Genomic DNA, 15,286 nt, shown 5'->3' on the forward strand with positions numbered 1-15,286 from the left:
ATGAGCCATTGATACAAAGTCACGTATTCATCTCTTGAACATTTATTTTCCATACTTTTCTCTGTCACTCCTTTTCTCACGTACTCATCCAAAATTACTTGTCAAAAGTGGAAAGCTTTTAAGCACTCTCCCTTATAAAAAATGTAATGACCCTTGGCCATTTAATACATTACATAGCACTAGCATAAAACCATGGCATTTAGCCTTCATTCCCTTGAGCTTGTTTACTCCCATATGTCCATGTCATTTCCTGTACTCAATAAACGAATCCACCATTAGTCAAATACTTAGCGTAATGATATACATCAAATGATTAGCCAATCATGCTTAGTAATGGTCTCTACAGATGACTATCCATTAATGTGAGTATTTCTAAATGGCATCACCCATGATACTTATTAATGGCACACGTTTAGTTAGGCGTCCTTGACTAAATCAAAGTATTAAATAGAATCCCCACCACATTTGGTGCGATCCTATGAATACTTTACGTCATTTTTAACAAGAGCTTTGAGAAATACTTTCTTGTAACACATCCCAAGACTAAGAGGACACTCAACAAAAATTGTTGCATGTCATTCTCTCTTATTTTCTCAAGGTTAACAAGAGCTCTTGGAAGATGACAAAAAGATTGGAACGTAAAATTTAAGTTAATCTAAAATTTTGAATCGTCCAATTCGGCATTGTGGGAATGCCCTATCACCCTATCACTCTAAAATAAGGTGGGGGAAACACTTCTCCATGAGGTGCCTGGTCACATTTCTCACCTAAAAGTTTCTAATCGTTCGATGTAGCATCCCGGGAATATGGCCTCTCACTCGACTACAGTGAATGACGGATGTCCTCCAATTTCCAAAATGATGGATTTACCCGACATTTCTCACCCCTTTGCCCAAGTGGCAACCCAATGAATTCAGCTAATGCCTTCGTGTTCAAACAATAGTAACATGTTCATACTCTTGTTGTAGGCCATCGACATGTGGTCCTTGTCCTTTCACGGACTACCAGGTGATAGTTCTCTACCATTCAACTCTTCGACTTCAATGGCCCTTACTATTAGGCCAGCCTTTCACCCATGCAGCTTCTCTGTATCTCGCCAGTCCAACTATGGCAGACAAAGCAGGACAAGTCGCTGCAACGCCATCCCAATGCATCCGTCCGTCTTCACTGCTAGGCGACTTAACGCCAGTGTTCTCCGCATCATGGGTCCTGGCAGTGATACTGTGAACGGTAGGGATTCTGTATATTAAAGTATGTCATGAACATCACCTTAGCATGATTAGGCACGTTTTTGTTTTGATTGGGCACCATGGGTCCTGGCAGTGATACTGTGAGCGGTAGGGATGCTGTATATTAAAGTATGTCATGAACATCACCTGAGCATGAACATCACCTTAGCATGATTAGGCATGTGCTTCAAAATATCAGGACAATCACGGAAATGCTGCAAAAGCCATGGTCAAGGTTGAACCATTTTCATGATGCTACTTAGGCTACTACTAAACACAGTATGAAATACTGATTACAACGCTACGCCAGGTGAAAACTTTTGAAAATTTTAATTTCTTAAAATACAACTCCTCAAGGCTAAAGCGTCTACCAAAGCTGCTCTTTCCCTCTCGTTTCCAGCAGCCCTGTCTCTTCCTGTGCCATCAAGATCGCCTCTCGTTCACCAGACCGGCTAAACCAGCAGAATCCACCATGATCACCTGCTGGAAAGGCAGCCTGTTGCAATCATGTCTTGCAGCTTCCCTTGACGGCCGGGAAGGCACGCCAATCCGCGGGGCAGGCTTCCGGCTGCCGCTGTTGCCTGCCCGCCTCCTGATGGACCTTCCCTACCCCTTCACTCTTTGTTTTTGCCTTCTTTCAGCCGCCTCCCTCCTGCTTTTAGCTGCACATCTACCCGTTTCTAGTCAACCCGCTGCTCGCACATGAACCAGAGAGCTCGCTGCTGTTTGCACCTCATGTGGGAGCTCTTTTTTGGCCTCCCCTTCCGACTTCGTTCATGCTTCGACTTGGAGCCCTTTTGCTGTTCGCGCTTGTATTGGGAAGCTTTTTTGCTGTTCGAGCCTAGATTCAAGAGCAGCTGGTGCAGTTTTCTTGCTGCTCTTTTGTTTGGGAGCAGCCCCCTGTTAGAAAATAGGAGGGAATGAATCACTCAAACCTCTACCCAAGATCTCTCCAACTCTTACACACTCAACTCAGATAGATGATCACAGATGCAAGTAACACACACTTAGAAATAAAGGTAGACGGAGAGAGAGAGAGTATATTCATCCACCGGATGGTGGGCAGAAAAATAGCTCCAAGGGAGCAGTACAAAACACAGCAGAGTGCTGGAGAAAACTGATGGACTCTCTCTCTCACAACCTGCCCCAGATCTGAGTGCTGAACACAGCCTTGGAGAGGGACTTTCAGTTTCGCACTGGATGCTGGGCTGAATGGAGAAATGGGCCTTTTGTAGGCTCTGCCCAGGCCCCTTCAGATGACCGACCAGCAGGGTCGGTACCCTGTCTGGTGGCTGACCACATGGGCCTCATAAACTGACCAAGGTTGGCCCTGGTCGGTGGCCCTGGTTGGGCCAACTTGGCCAGCCACAGGCCCTTATATAAGGTCGCCCTGGGCGGCCAGTCAGTGCTGCTCCTGGTGCCTCCATGTGAGGCCTAGAGCCCCTTTTGTTCCTGCTGTTGCAGACGTGACCAGCCCGTGTGCTGGTCGCCTATATTTGCCATGGTATCCTCCCTCCGGTTCTGGCCTGAGTCTCTCTCCTAGCCCTCCTACCTCTCACTGCCCATTGTCCCCTCAAATCAGGGGCTCATAGGTGGGCACAGTGAGAATCTAACACCCCCCCTCAATGTCACAACTGTGGGCCAATCCCCATACGTCTGATGAGGTGCTTCATCTGTTCTCGAGGGAGTACCTTCGTGAAGAGGTCGGACAAGTTGTCGGCGGTCGGGCAGTACATGAGCTTGATCATGTCGTCGATGATGAGTTCTCGAATAAAGTGGTAATGAACTTCAGTGTGCTTGGTCCGCGCATGGTACATTGGATTCTTGGCAATGGCTATGCAACTCTGATTGTCGCACATCAGCACTGTTGCGGTCTCCTGATACACGTCCATGTCCTCCAAAATCCACCTCAACCACAGTGTCTCACAAGCTGTTGTACACGCGGCTCTGTACTCTGCCTCTGTAGATGAAAGGGCCACTGTGGGTTGCTTCTTACTCAGCCAAGAGATGGCACCAAATGCAAGTAAGAAGCAATACCCTGTTGTTGATCTTCTGGTGTCAGCATCACCTGCCCAATCACTGTCGTAGAACCCGCCTAGTTCGATGCCTTTGGTATAGGTGATCCCATAGGTGCAAGTACCCTTTAGATACCTCAACACCCGTAAACCTGCATCCCAATGACCAATCGCAACCCCTTCTCAATGAACAAGTAGAGGTTTGCCTCAGAAGGGCTCCGACTTAGCCCTATCTTCTAAAAGAATGCATCAATCCTTTGGTACCAAGCTCTGGGGGCCTGTTTCAGCCCGTATAACGCCTTCTTCAACCTGTAGACTTTTAATAGGGACCCTGGATCTTGAAAGCCCGGTGGCTGCTCTACATATACCTCCTCCTCTAGGGTTCCATCAAGGAATGCGGACTTCACGTCCATTTGAAAAATAGGCCACTGGAATTGGGCAGCAAGGGCAATCACTGTCCGAATAGTAACCATGCGAGCTGTGGGAGCAAAAGTTTCATCAAAATCCATGCCTTCAGTTTGAGCAAAACCTTTGACCACTAACCTTGCTTTGTACTTATCCAAGCTGTCGTCTGATTTGTATTTAAGTTTGTATACCCACTTAGTGCCGATGACTTTCCATCGCGGGGGCTGGCCACTAAGTCTCAGGTATTGTTCTTCAGGATAGCATCCATCTCTGCCTACATGGCAGCTTGCCATTCTGGATTGTCTTTCGCCTCCTCGAAGGTCCTTGGCTCTTCAAGCTGAGCCACCAACGCATAATTGACGGATGGGGTCTTCTAAAGACGTTGGGACCGACGCAATCCGGAACTGCTACTCTCAGGTATTTCGGTGACCCGAGAGTCTTCCAATGTTCTTAGGTACCATTGGGGCAACCTCTTCTGCTTCTCAGTGGGAGGAGGAACTGAAACTGCTTCTGGAACAGCCTGCTCTTCCTCAGTACCTTGTGGAACATCAGCTTCTGATTTCGCCACCTCTTGGATGGTCAACTTGGGGCAGGGTGGGGGTTGAACAATCTCCTCCTCCTCAATCTGAGGCTCCTCCTGGGGTTCAGGTTCCTTTTCCTCGAAGACAACATCCCGACTGGATCTGCTTCTTTACTGGGTCGAAGAGTCGATAGGCCTTGGATTCTTCGCTATAGCCAACAAAGATACATTTTCTGCTCCGGGAATCAAGCTTGGTCCTGTCTTCCTTATGCACATGCACCCATGCGTTAGAACAAAAAATGCGAAGATGAGTGATAAAGGGCTTCTTACCATAAAATGCCTCATATGGAGTCTTGTCCTTGACGGCCTTTGTCTTGGTCCCGTTGAGAATGTGTACGGCTGTATTGATAGCTTCACTCCAATAGGCTTTAGGAAGGTTCCTCCCTCGGAGCATAGCAAGCCCTGTCTCCATGGTGGTTCTATGCTTCCTCTCGGCTACCCCGTTTCGCTGAGAAGTATGTGGTGTGGTGAGTTGTCGCTTGATCCCATGCTTGCGACAAAATATGTTGAACTCATTCGAGGTGAATTCTCCTCCCCTGTCTGTACGGAAGGTCTTGACATCCTCCCCTGTCTCCTTTTCAACTCTGGCCTTCCAGTTCTTGAACTTCTCGAAAGCCTGTGACTTTCTAGCCAAACAATACACTCAGGTCATTCTACTGAAATCATCCACAAAGAGAAGTGAGTACTTGGATCCTGCCCACGATGCTGTAGACATTGGGCCATAAATGTCGGCATGAATAAACTCAAGTGGTTTGCTGGCCCGAAACGAGGCCTCTTGTGGGAACTTGTCCCTGTGCTGCTTGCCTTCTAGACAAGCCCTACAGACACCATCATTGCCTGTAATAGGTGGAAGTCCATCCACCATCTTCAAATTTGACATTTCAGCCAAGGTTCCATAGCTAACGTGACCAAAGCGCTCATGCCAAAGCTTGGACTTTCCATTGTCTTCATGAACCAACATTGCACTGAGGCGGTACAGTCCATTTTCTTCAACTCCTTAGGCCACCATCTGTCCATTTGCTTTGGATGTCACGGTGACCTTGCCGTCTTCAAAGAGAACTGACGTGTTGTTCTTGTCCATCTGACTTACAGACAGTAAGTTCTTGCAAAGGTTGGGTACATAAAGTACTCCAGAGATATCCTTCTCCTCACCTACGGTCGTAATGAAAGGAATGCTACCAATGCCCTTCACAGGACATGTCCGGCTATCCCCGACAGAAACTTTGGAATCCGGGTGTGTACTTTCCATGGTTTTGAACCAAGTCTTTCTGTTAGACATGTGCTTTGAAGCACCGCTGTCAACATACCAACCCTCTTTTCCTTCACTGATTGCATACGTTGAACAATGTTCACTGATTAAAAACAACTGCTCAGTCGTCACATTGGCAGAATCATTCTTAGGCTCTTCTTTGTTCCTGGCTTCTCTCTTCCGCTTCTGATCTGCCTTCTTCTTTCGGCATTCTTTGGCGGAGTGGCCAAGCTTTTCACAGTAAAAGCACTTCATTTTCTTCTTTCGGTCAGCGTCCTTTGACTTCTTGAACTCCTTTGGCTTGCCTTTTCCAGGCTTGTCTTTGGCCACTAATGCCTTCTCGTCGGTTTGTGTAAAGAGTTTCTCTCGAGCCTCCTCCTGAAGCAGGAGTGGGCCAAAAGCTCCTCAAAAGTGATTGGCTTTGTCCGTTGACCCGCAGTGACCGTAGTCACAAAACTTTTGAAACTCTGTGGCAACTTGTGGAGTGCGAGCAACGCCAATTGACTCGAGTCCACCTTGTGACCAACCGTTGCGAGCTGGTCCCGCACGACTTTCACCTTTGTCAGATGGTCATGCACACTATCACCCTCATTCATATCAAGATTATAAAGTTGATGCTGAAGAGTAATGATACGGGCTGTATTATCGGTTTCATATAGCTCCTTCAATATGGCCCACGCTTCTGAAGACGTCTCTGCCAATTGGATATGAGGAATCACAGCATCTGCTCTCGTGCCAATTAGCATTGCTAAGGCTATAGCATCCCTCTCCTCCCATGCACTGAGTTCATCCGCATCTGCTTCAAATAAAACATCACCTCTTTTGTCCACAATGTCCTCCGGCTTCATCTCGGTACCAATCACTATCTTCCATTGCATCCGTACCACCAGATGGCTTCGGATCTTGACTTTCCAAATTGGATAGTTTGTCCCATCGAGCTTTCCAGCTTCACCAAAATTGGGAATGAATGAAGAAGGAAGATGACTGGAGGAGGAGGAAGGACGAGCAGTGGGTGTAGAGGCTTCTGAACGTTGATCCATCTCGGTAAATAGCAAACTGAAAAAAAACTGAAGCAAAAAAGATGTACTGACCTCCCGTGCTAGCCTTAGCTGAAAACAGAATCGCCTTTTTGCCAAGGCACTCCTTCCTTCAGAGAGTGCTTTGATGAAGAAGAGTTGAGAGCCTATGGCTCTGATACCATGTTAGAAAATAGGAGGGAATGAATCACTCAAACCTCCACCCAAGATCTCTCCAACCCTTACACACTCAACTCAGATAGATGATCACAAATGCAAGTAACACACACTCAGAAATAAATGTAGACGGAGAGAGAGAGAGAGTATATTCATCCACCAGATGGTGGGCAGAAAAATAGCTCCAAGGGAGCAGTGCAAAACACAACAGAGTGCTGGAGAAAACTGATGGACTCTCTCTCTCACAACCTGCCCCAGATCTGAGTGCTGAACACAGCCTTGGAGAGGGACTTTCAGTTTCGCACTGGATGCTGGGCTGAATGGAGAAGTGGGCCTTTTATAGGCTCTGCCCAGGCCCCTTCAGATGACCGACCAGCAGGGTCGGTACCCTGTCTGGTGGCCGACCACATGGGCCTCATAAACCGACCAGGGTTGGCCCTGGTCGATGGCCCTGGTTGGGCCGACTTGGCCAGCCACAGGCCCTTATATAAGGTCGCCCTGGGCGGCCAGTCAGTGCTGCTCCTGGTGCCTCCATGTGAGGCCTAGAGCCCCTTTTATTCCTGCTGTTGCAGACTGCAACCAGCCCGTGTGCTGGTCGCCTATATTTGCCATGGTATCCTCCCTCCGGTTCTGGCCTGAGTCTCTCTCCCAGCCCTCCTACCTCTCACTGCCCCTTGTCCCCTCAAATCGGGGGCTCACAAGTGGGCATAGTGAGAATGTAACACCCCCTGTGGACTGGATTCATCAAGCTTGTTTGAGGAGTTTTTTGGCCCTGACTTTCAAGACTTTATGTACAAAGACGCTTGTGCTTTTGGAGAAGGAATCTATCCTCATGACTTTTGTGAATTGAACTGCACTTCAAGAGGGGATTCTTGTGTTTTCTTAGATCTTAGACTTTCTCAATCTTCTGTAGGATTAGAGGTTGATATATATGATAACCGTGAACAACCTGAATAAAGGTTTACACATTATAAAAATTCCTCACATTGACTCAAACATTTCCGATTTGGCAAAATATGGAGTCATTTCTTCCCAATTACATAGATTTTCCCGCCTTTGTACAAGTAAGGAGTCTTTCATCACTCAATGTAGTAATTTGATTACTTTACTAATACACAAGAGGTATAATCCAAGAAAAATAATGAAAAAAATACGCACAATCTTAGATATGAAGTCTTTATCTATGGTGTATTGGCCTTAGGCATGTTTAGAACGATTGAACATAAGCTGAAAACAAAAAGCGGGGAGCTGAATTGCCCGTTTTTCTTTTAGTTTCAAAAGAGAGTTTGATTGAGTATGCATGTGCTTTCTAAGTTAGGATTATAGTTTTGCATCTTTGTAGGAAGTGGTGCATAAGTGTAAGGGATCCATTTAGTTTTTTATGTTTTAGAGAGAGAGAGAGAGAGAGTTTTTTATCCTGTTTTTTGGAAGATTGTGTTTCTTGGTTTGCTTGTTTATTTTTGCTCAGTCACCTTCTTCCTTTCTTGTTTTCTTTCTCTTTTGTTTATTTGACGTATTTTAGTAAGCACTGGGTTTGCCAAGAGATTCCGCAGGTCTTTAGAAACCCAGTATAGTTGCTTATGCTTGGGCACTGATGACGACATAAGTGTTGCTTTGCTTGCTAAAGTATGTCTTCCTTTTGTTTTTCAAAATGTTTTTGTTACCTCTTTTTTCTTCTATTTCATTTTCTCTTTTGTTTTCTGTGTAGTTTTTTGGATTTTAGAACATCAAAAGATCTAAATTTGTATGATTGGATATATTCTAGTCTTACAAAGGTATATAAGTTTTTTGGCCCGTTTTGGCAGCGGTTAGAGGCCTTTTGTCTCAGTACATTGCTGTGTGCTTTTTTTACTATGCTGGTCCTTTTTCAAGCGAGCTGGCCAGCCTTCTTTTGAGCAAGGAGCAACCTCTTTTGCCTGAGCCCTCTGTTTGGTTCCTTTGTGAGGATCTAGGTCCTCTTTTAGCCTTTTCTTTCCTTTCGCAATGCAGCCTTTTTGTTTGTAGTCTTTGGGGAAAGAATGTTGGTGGTGACTGTTAGTAGCCAAACAAAGGCTGCCACGTGGCACTGTCTTTGCGCCGGGTGCAAGGTCCCCAAGCCCGTCCCATAGCCGCACGTGTTCTCCAGAGTTCCCCAAAAGGTCTTGGGAGGGGGTAAGGGAGAGGGATTCCACCACCTTATTATATGCAAGCCCCACAGGCTTCCCACATTGCTTATGGGATTAAGGGGCTTATTGCCACGTGTCTCACAGCGCCTCAATGAGCCCATATATGCATTCTTGCCAATTAACCACAAACTACACAAGAGACACCCAAGAGGATTAGCCCATATCCAACACCCCCCGTGGGCTAAGCACCTTGAAAGGTGAGCTGACCAAAGTTCAAACCAAAGGCCAACCCAACCACAAACCGGGGGCACATGAAATTGTACGGGGTAGGACAAACCAAAGTCCTCCCAAAGTGCCAAACACGTGTACCACCACCAAACAAGCTAGTCAGCTGCCGGTGCATGCCGCTACCGTCGCCGCCCGTTGCACTTCGAAATCTGCCACAAATCACGGCCTTCCATGATAGACCGCACTTAATACCGTTGTAGATCACGACACCTCTGCAACATCCCACATCTTGAAATAGTCGCCATCACCACGTGTCACGCACGTGACAAGCTACACGTGTGCTCCACAGTTTCCCAAAAGGTCCTGGGAGGGGATGAGAGAGAGGGGTTCCACCACCTTATTATATGCGAGCCCCATAGACTTCCCACATGACGTGCGTATGCGTGGGGGTGTGTTATAAGTTACACAACAAAAATATCGTGCAATACAAATTAGAAACAAAGCTGGAGAGTGTTGTCAGTTGGTACAATGACCCAGCCTAGGGGTGCAATTTTTCATGGTTGGGCCTTGGTTACAACTCTTCAAGTATCATGCTTATGGGATTAGGGGGGCTTACTGCCATGTGTCTCACAGCGCCTCAACGAGCCCATACATGCATTCTTGCCACGTTTCCACCACGCGGAGCGTCGGGTGTGGGGGTCCCACTCCCCATCCCGTAGCCACGCTATAGCCTCTCTCTCTCCCAAAAGGTCCCAAGAGGGATCAGAGAGAGGGGTTCCACCACATTATTATATGCAAGCCCCATAGACTTCCTGCATTGCTTATGGGATCAGGGGGGCTTACTGCTACGTGTCTCACAGCGCCTCAACGAGCCCATATATGCATTCTTGCCAATTAACCACAAACCACACAAGGGGCACCCAAGGAGATTAGCCCATATCCAGCAGTGACCCTGTCATCTATCTTTCCCTTCATTGGGGGCTGTTTCAGTGCAGCGTTAGAGTCTCTGCCAACTTCAGTAGCCTCGATTATGTCAAAGGACGGGGTCCCTCGACTCACGGTGATTGTCGAGTGCTTTGAGACTATTCTGGAGGTCTCGAGATTCTTGACGGGCAGAGCTTCCAAAGGGTTGAGGTTTTTGGCTTGCTGTATTAGTGTCTTCGTTGCAGGCAAAGGGGACACTTGGCACAGGTCTATTCTAGGGGCAGGCGGGCTACCCCTCCTCAGAATCATGAGGAGTAGCAGAGGGATCGTTTAGCGGATATTCCCAACTTCTGTCCAGGTAGCAGCAAGAGTCCCAAACTAGGGTGGAGCCCTCTGAGGAGCTTGGACCAGGGTGGAGACGAAGAAGCTTGGTAAGATGGCCGCAAAAAAATCATAGGCAGTGAGCTAGACTTAGACAATAGGCGATGGCAAAGCGGGCAGCAATTCCCCTGTCTCAGGGAAAGCATGCAGATAGATCCCTCTTAAGATGATATCTGACTTGTGAGGGAGAGATCCTCGATCTTCCAACAGACTCGCTAGAGTCAATCGCTCAGAGTACGTAGGATTCTGCATAGAGACAGGTCCTAGGAGTGATGCCTCCCCCCCTCCTTATCTTGCCTGTTTGCCTCCCCAATCTCCCCCTGCTCCCCTCCCTCTGTCTTTCTTGGTATCCTCTCCTCCAGTTGTCCCACCCATAACAGTTACCCTCACCAACCGCCCTCCGTTCACCTTCTCTCTGTCCCTTTCCCTCCTCCCCCCGCCGTAGCGGCTCCTAGCATTTTCTCCTCTTGCTCTCCCCCTTCTTGGATTCCCATCCCCCTTTGGTGCCCAAGTCAACGGGCAAGGGCATGGCTGCGGCCTCTGCCTCGTAGTCTCCGACTTCTTCCTCTTAGTCCCTACTCGGCCTTCTCCCGGCACAAGACGCAGCTCCCACAGAGGAGACCGAGGCAGATGGCCCTTTTTCGAAGGTTCCAGATCTAAGGCTTTGTCTGGTACACAGGAAGAAACTTGACTTCGTGTGTCGGAACGAGGAGGAGCTACTGAACATTTTGTTCAGTAACAACTCTAAGGACTTCTGGTGGAGATTTCTAGAGGGATGGTCCCACCCACCACTCACTGACACTCAGGTTTGGTCTGATTATGCACGCACACTCTATGATATCGCAAATCAGCCAGCCCCTAACCTATCACAGATGCCACGCCCGACATCCTGCACCCTCTTCACTAGGGGGGGGTAAAGGATGCCATAATGAAACTTCATAATGGCCGAGTGAAGGATCATGAGGGACTATGCACTGAGTTCATTGCATATGGGATTAACCTCCTAGCTTCGATCTTAGCCAAGCTATTTAATGAAGCCGTTTGCTTGGGGTTTCCACGCACCTGGACTATCAACACTATTTCACCCATCCACAAGATAGGGGATCCCATGAACCCAGCGAACTAGAGGACCATTATGATTGGACATGTCATGTCTAAGATTTATGCATCAGTACTTGATTCTGAGGTCAGCAGATTTGCGGAGTGTCGAGGACTCAGAGCAGCGGGAACATTCTTGTGCTCAGATGTATCATTGAGGAGGCGAGGGCACGGAAGCAGAGGGTTTACTGTTGCTTTGTGGACTTCCGCAAGGCATTTGACACCGTTTCGAGAGCCCGCCTTGTTGGGGTAAAGGCACATTGCCTACCCTTAATTAAAAGAATTAAAGATAGGACACCTATGACTGTCTTAAGACAGTCATAGGGTAAACCTAATCCTAATAAAACATAAGTGAGTTTGTGGTGTGGCTCACTCTTTTACTTCACACCCACACTAGTGTGTCTCTCTCTGATTCTAACTCTCTTGCTCCCTTCCTTCTCTCTTCCCCCTCTCAACTGGTATCAGAGCCATCGAGCTGTCTCTCACTCTCCCTCAACCTCATCCTCATCCACACGTACGGACGTACGGCCAGTTCCGTACTGCCGTACGTCGTCCGTACGACTGTACGGACTGACGGCGACGAACAGTGCGCAGGCTTTTTGTCACGGGCTCGATAGCGTGGTCGCGGGTGTGTGCATCCCAGGCGGCGCGGTTTTTCGAGGGCATCAGAGAAGGCGTGATTGAGGGCGCATTTCGGCGCATTACGTACGGCAGATCTGCAGGCCTTTTTTTTTGAGCTGGTCGCTGGTCGCGGGTATCCGTACACATGAGCTGCTAGCTGCAGCTCGAGGCATCGCATCCAGCAAGCAGCCAGCTGCTTCATAGCAGCTGCTACTAGCTGCTAGGTCTTTGAGGAGAGCGTGGGCGTCGCCAGCCTGCTGCAGTACAGCAGCATAGCTGCTGTGCTATACAGCAGCTCTTACATCAGCTGTACGGACTGTCCGTACAGTCGTACGGACAGCCGTACAAAGGGTACGGACGACAGTTCACCTGTGTGCAGTCCATCTGCAGATACGCTGAGTTGGCGTCGAAACAGCAGGTACAGAAACAGCAGGACTTGGTGTTTTTTGCTACAAAGTCTTTTTTTTTGGGCGGAAGTGCGTGCTACAAGAAGGACAGCAGTACAAGAAGGACAGCAGTACAGCAGGAGTTTCTATGCATTTACTGAGTGAAAATCTCAGTTTTGGGTGATTTTATCAAAGGGCTTTTGCCTGGATGTGTATGCAGTATATGCCTTGAGGCAGTGTGTAGCCAGGGAGCACACATTTGCTTTATTTCCGCAGTGCATTTGGTGACATTTGTTGCAGGTCACATTCTTTGTACGCACTTTGAAAATCTCAGTTGAGCCACGCTTGGTCAGGGCGCATCGAGTTTACTCGGTCCCTAACTGCCCATCGTTGACAGTGCTCAAAAGATTTTCTTCTTGGTGTCTGTACGTTGTGAGTTGTGTTGTTACCGAGTACACAGGGGCAGTCTATGCATTACACATTGTCAGGTATAAGTGTCAGAGAGATTTCATTTTGCATGCTACCTCAGTGTTGAGGTGTTCTCCACTTGATTCAGTTGTCAGATCAAGGGGCTTTTGCCCAAACTTTGTTTGACAGCACTTGGGATACTGACAGAGATCTTCAGATGCATTTTCTCCCCTTGGTATAAGGGTGATTGCTTGGGATTTATCCCATTTTCTGTTGCAGGCTTTGTAACAGGCTGAAGGATCATTTTTTTTTGGATGTTTGTCAAGTGGTTTCTGCAATTTCAGTCAGTGACATACCTCATCTGAGGTGGGAGAAGTGATCAGTACAGTCAGTACAGCAGTGTTTACAGCAGTGTTGGTGGTTTTGTCAGATAAGTATGCACTGTTAAGCTCTTGTTGAGCAGCAGCAGCAGTCTGAAATTACTGTTTTTATGCCTCTTTGAGCTCAGAACAGTTTGTCAGAAGGTACAGTATTTGCAGGGACATTTACTGTTTTGCTGCAGATTTTACTGACAGTAAAAAACAGCACCTTTGAGAGTGCTTCTGGCTCTTGAATAGAGCAGGCCTTTCTGAGAAATCAGAACTTTTATTCAGTCTTTTTTTACTTCCAGGGAGTCAGATACTTTCCTCATCTGATATGGCATCAGGAGGAGGGGATTCTTCAATTCTGAACATAAAGAAACTGGAAGGAGCACATAACTATGCATTATGGGCAGAACAGTGCTTGAATGTTCTTCTGTTAAAGAAGATTGCTAAGCCCATAAGGGTAAAGGGTGTCAAGCCATCTGATATGGCAGCAGATGACTGGGAAGACCTTGATTTGTCCGCGAGGGCAGCTATCATGCTTACTATATCAGACACTCTTGTGTTCAATGTACAGGCTGAAAAGACCTCTTATGGTCTATGGCAAAGACTAGAGGAATTATATGCCCAAAAGAGCTCAGCCAGTAAGGTTTATTGGCTGAAGAAGCTGGTTGATCTTCGCATGAAGGAAGGTACAGCTATGACCTCACACTTGAGTGAGTTCAATGCTATCTTTACACAGCTGATTGCACAGGGGTTGAACCTTGATGAGGAGTTCAAGGCTACTTTCTTGTTGTGTACTCTTCCTGAGAGTTGGGACACTTTCAAGACCACCCTGTCAAACTCAAATGCCACTCTTATTTATGCTGATGTAGAGAGCTCTCTCCTTATGGAGGAGATGAGCAGGAAGAATAATGCGGGCAGCAAGTCTTCAAGTGCTTTGCAGGTACAGGACAGAGGCAGGACTCAGCAGAAGGGGAGATCTGCTAGTAAGTCCAAATCCCGTAGTCAGAAGTGAATGCTTTTATTGTGGCAAGAAGGGACATGTGAAGTCGAAGTGCTTCAAGTTCATACGGGATCAGAAAGCCAAGAAGGATGAAACAAAGGATGCAGGAAATGCAAGCAAAGGCAAAGGCAAGGCCAAGGCAGATGACTTGGATGCAGTGAATGTTGCAGCAGAGGACAGTGACAGTGACATACATGATGTTTTATGTTCTTCTGCTGTAATAGCACATGCTTTGGTTATTGATGGCCATGACATGCACACCTGGCTCTTGGATTCAGGTGCCTCTTTTCATGTTACACCTCATAGGGAGTGGTTTACTTCCTACACAGGTACTCATGGAGTTGTTCATCTTGGGAACAACTATGCATGTCAGATTGCAGGGATTGGCAGTATACAGATAGTACTTCCTGATGGACAGTCATTTATGCTTGATGGTGTTCGCCATGTGCCGCAAATCAAGAAAAATCTGATTAGCACTGGCTTATTGGATGACAGTGGTTACCACACCACATTTGGGGATTCCAAATGGGTGATTACTGATGGCCATACTGTAGTGGCTGAGGGTTTTAAGAGTGATACCTTGTACCCTCTTTATGTTTCCAGTGTGGGTAATCATGTTGTTGCCATAACCGAGCTGCCAAAGGTTTCATTGTGGCATAGCCGGTTGGGACACATGTCTGTTAAGGGAATGCAAGAACTGTCACGTTTGGGTTATCTGCCGCCTCTCTCTTTTTCAGATTTGCCTACTTGTGATCATTGTATTTTTGGCAAGCATTCTGTGACTCCTCATAGGAGGAGAACTCCCCAGAATAGAGCACCACTTGATCTAGTGCACACTGATTTGTGTGAGATGCCACAGTTATCACTAGGGGGTGCCAAATATTTTATTACTTTCATTGATGATGCCACACGTAAGGTGTGGGTCTATTTCTTGAAGCATAAGGGAGATGCCCTAGATGCTTTCAAGAGGTTTGTCGCTCAGGTTGAGAATCGGACAGGTCGTAGGCTGAAATGCCTCAGATCCGATAATGGGGGTGAGTATGTGTCACATGCTTTTGTGCAGTTTTGCCAAGCTAAGGGCATCAAACAGGAACTC

General features: G+C 47.3%; 1 protein-coding gene across 5 annotated transcripts in view; it reads left to right on the top strand.

Annotated features, from left to right (window-relative positions):
• The first annotated feature begins 868 nt into the window (after nucleotides 1-868).
• LOC147902920 (uncharacterized) overlaps nucleotides 869-15,286 on the top strand; it is a 110,404-nt gene continuing 95,986 nt past the window's right edge. For 4 of the 5 annotated variants that reach the window (XM_087373677.1, XM_087373672.1, XM_087373675.1 and 1 more), the window contains exon 1: nucleotides 869-1,230. Coding sequence is in view for 4 of the 5 variants with exons in the window: in XM_087373672.1 (XP_087229798.1) it covers nucleotides 978-1,230 (253 nt within the window). In the remaining variant the exon portion in view is untranslated. The remainder of the gene's footprint in view (nucleotides 1,231-15,286) is intronic. The other variant, XM_087373673.1, reaches the window with a different exon arrangement.

Source organism: Dipteris shenzhenensis, chromosome 4 (genome assembly GCF_047967505.1).
Source record: "Dipteris shenzhenensis isolate YYH24624 ecotype China chromosome 4, Dip_SZ_1.0, whole genome shotgun sequence".
In the NCBI taxonomy this organism is placed as follows: domain Eukaryota; kingdom Viridiplantae; phylum Streptophyta; class Polypodiopsida; order Gleicheniales; family Dipteridaceae; genus Dipteris; species Dipteris shenzhenensis.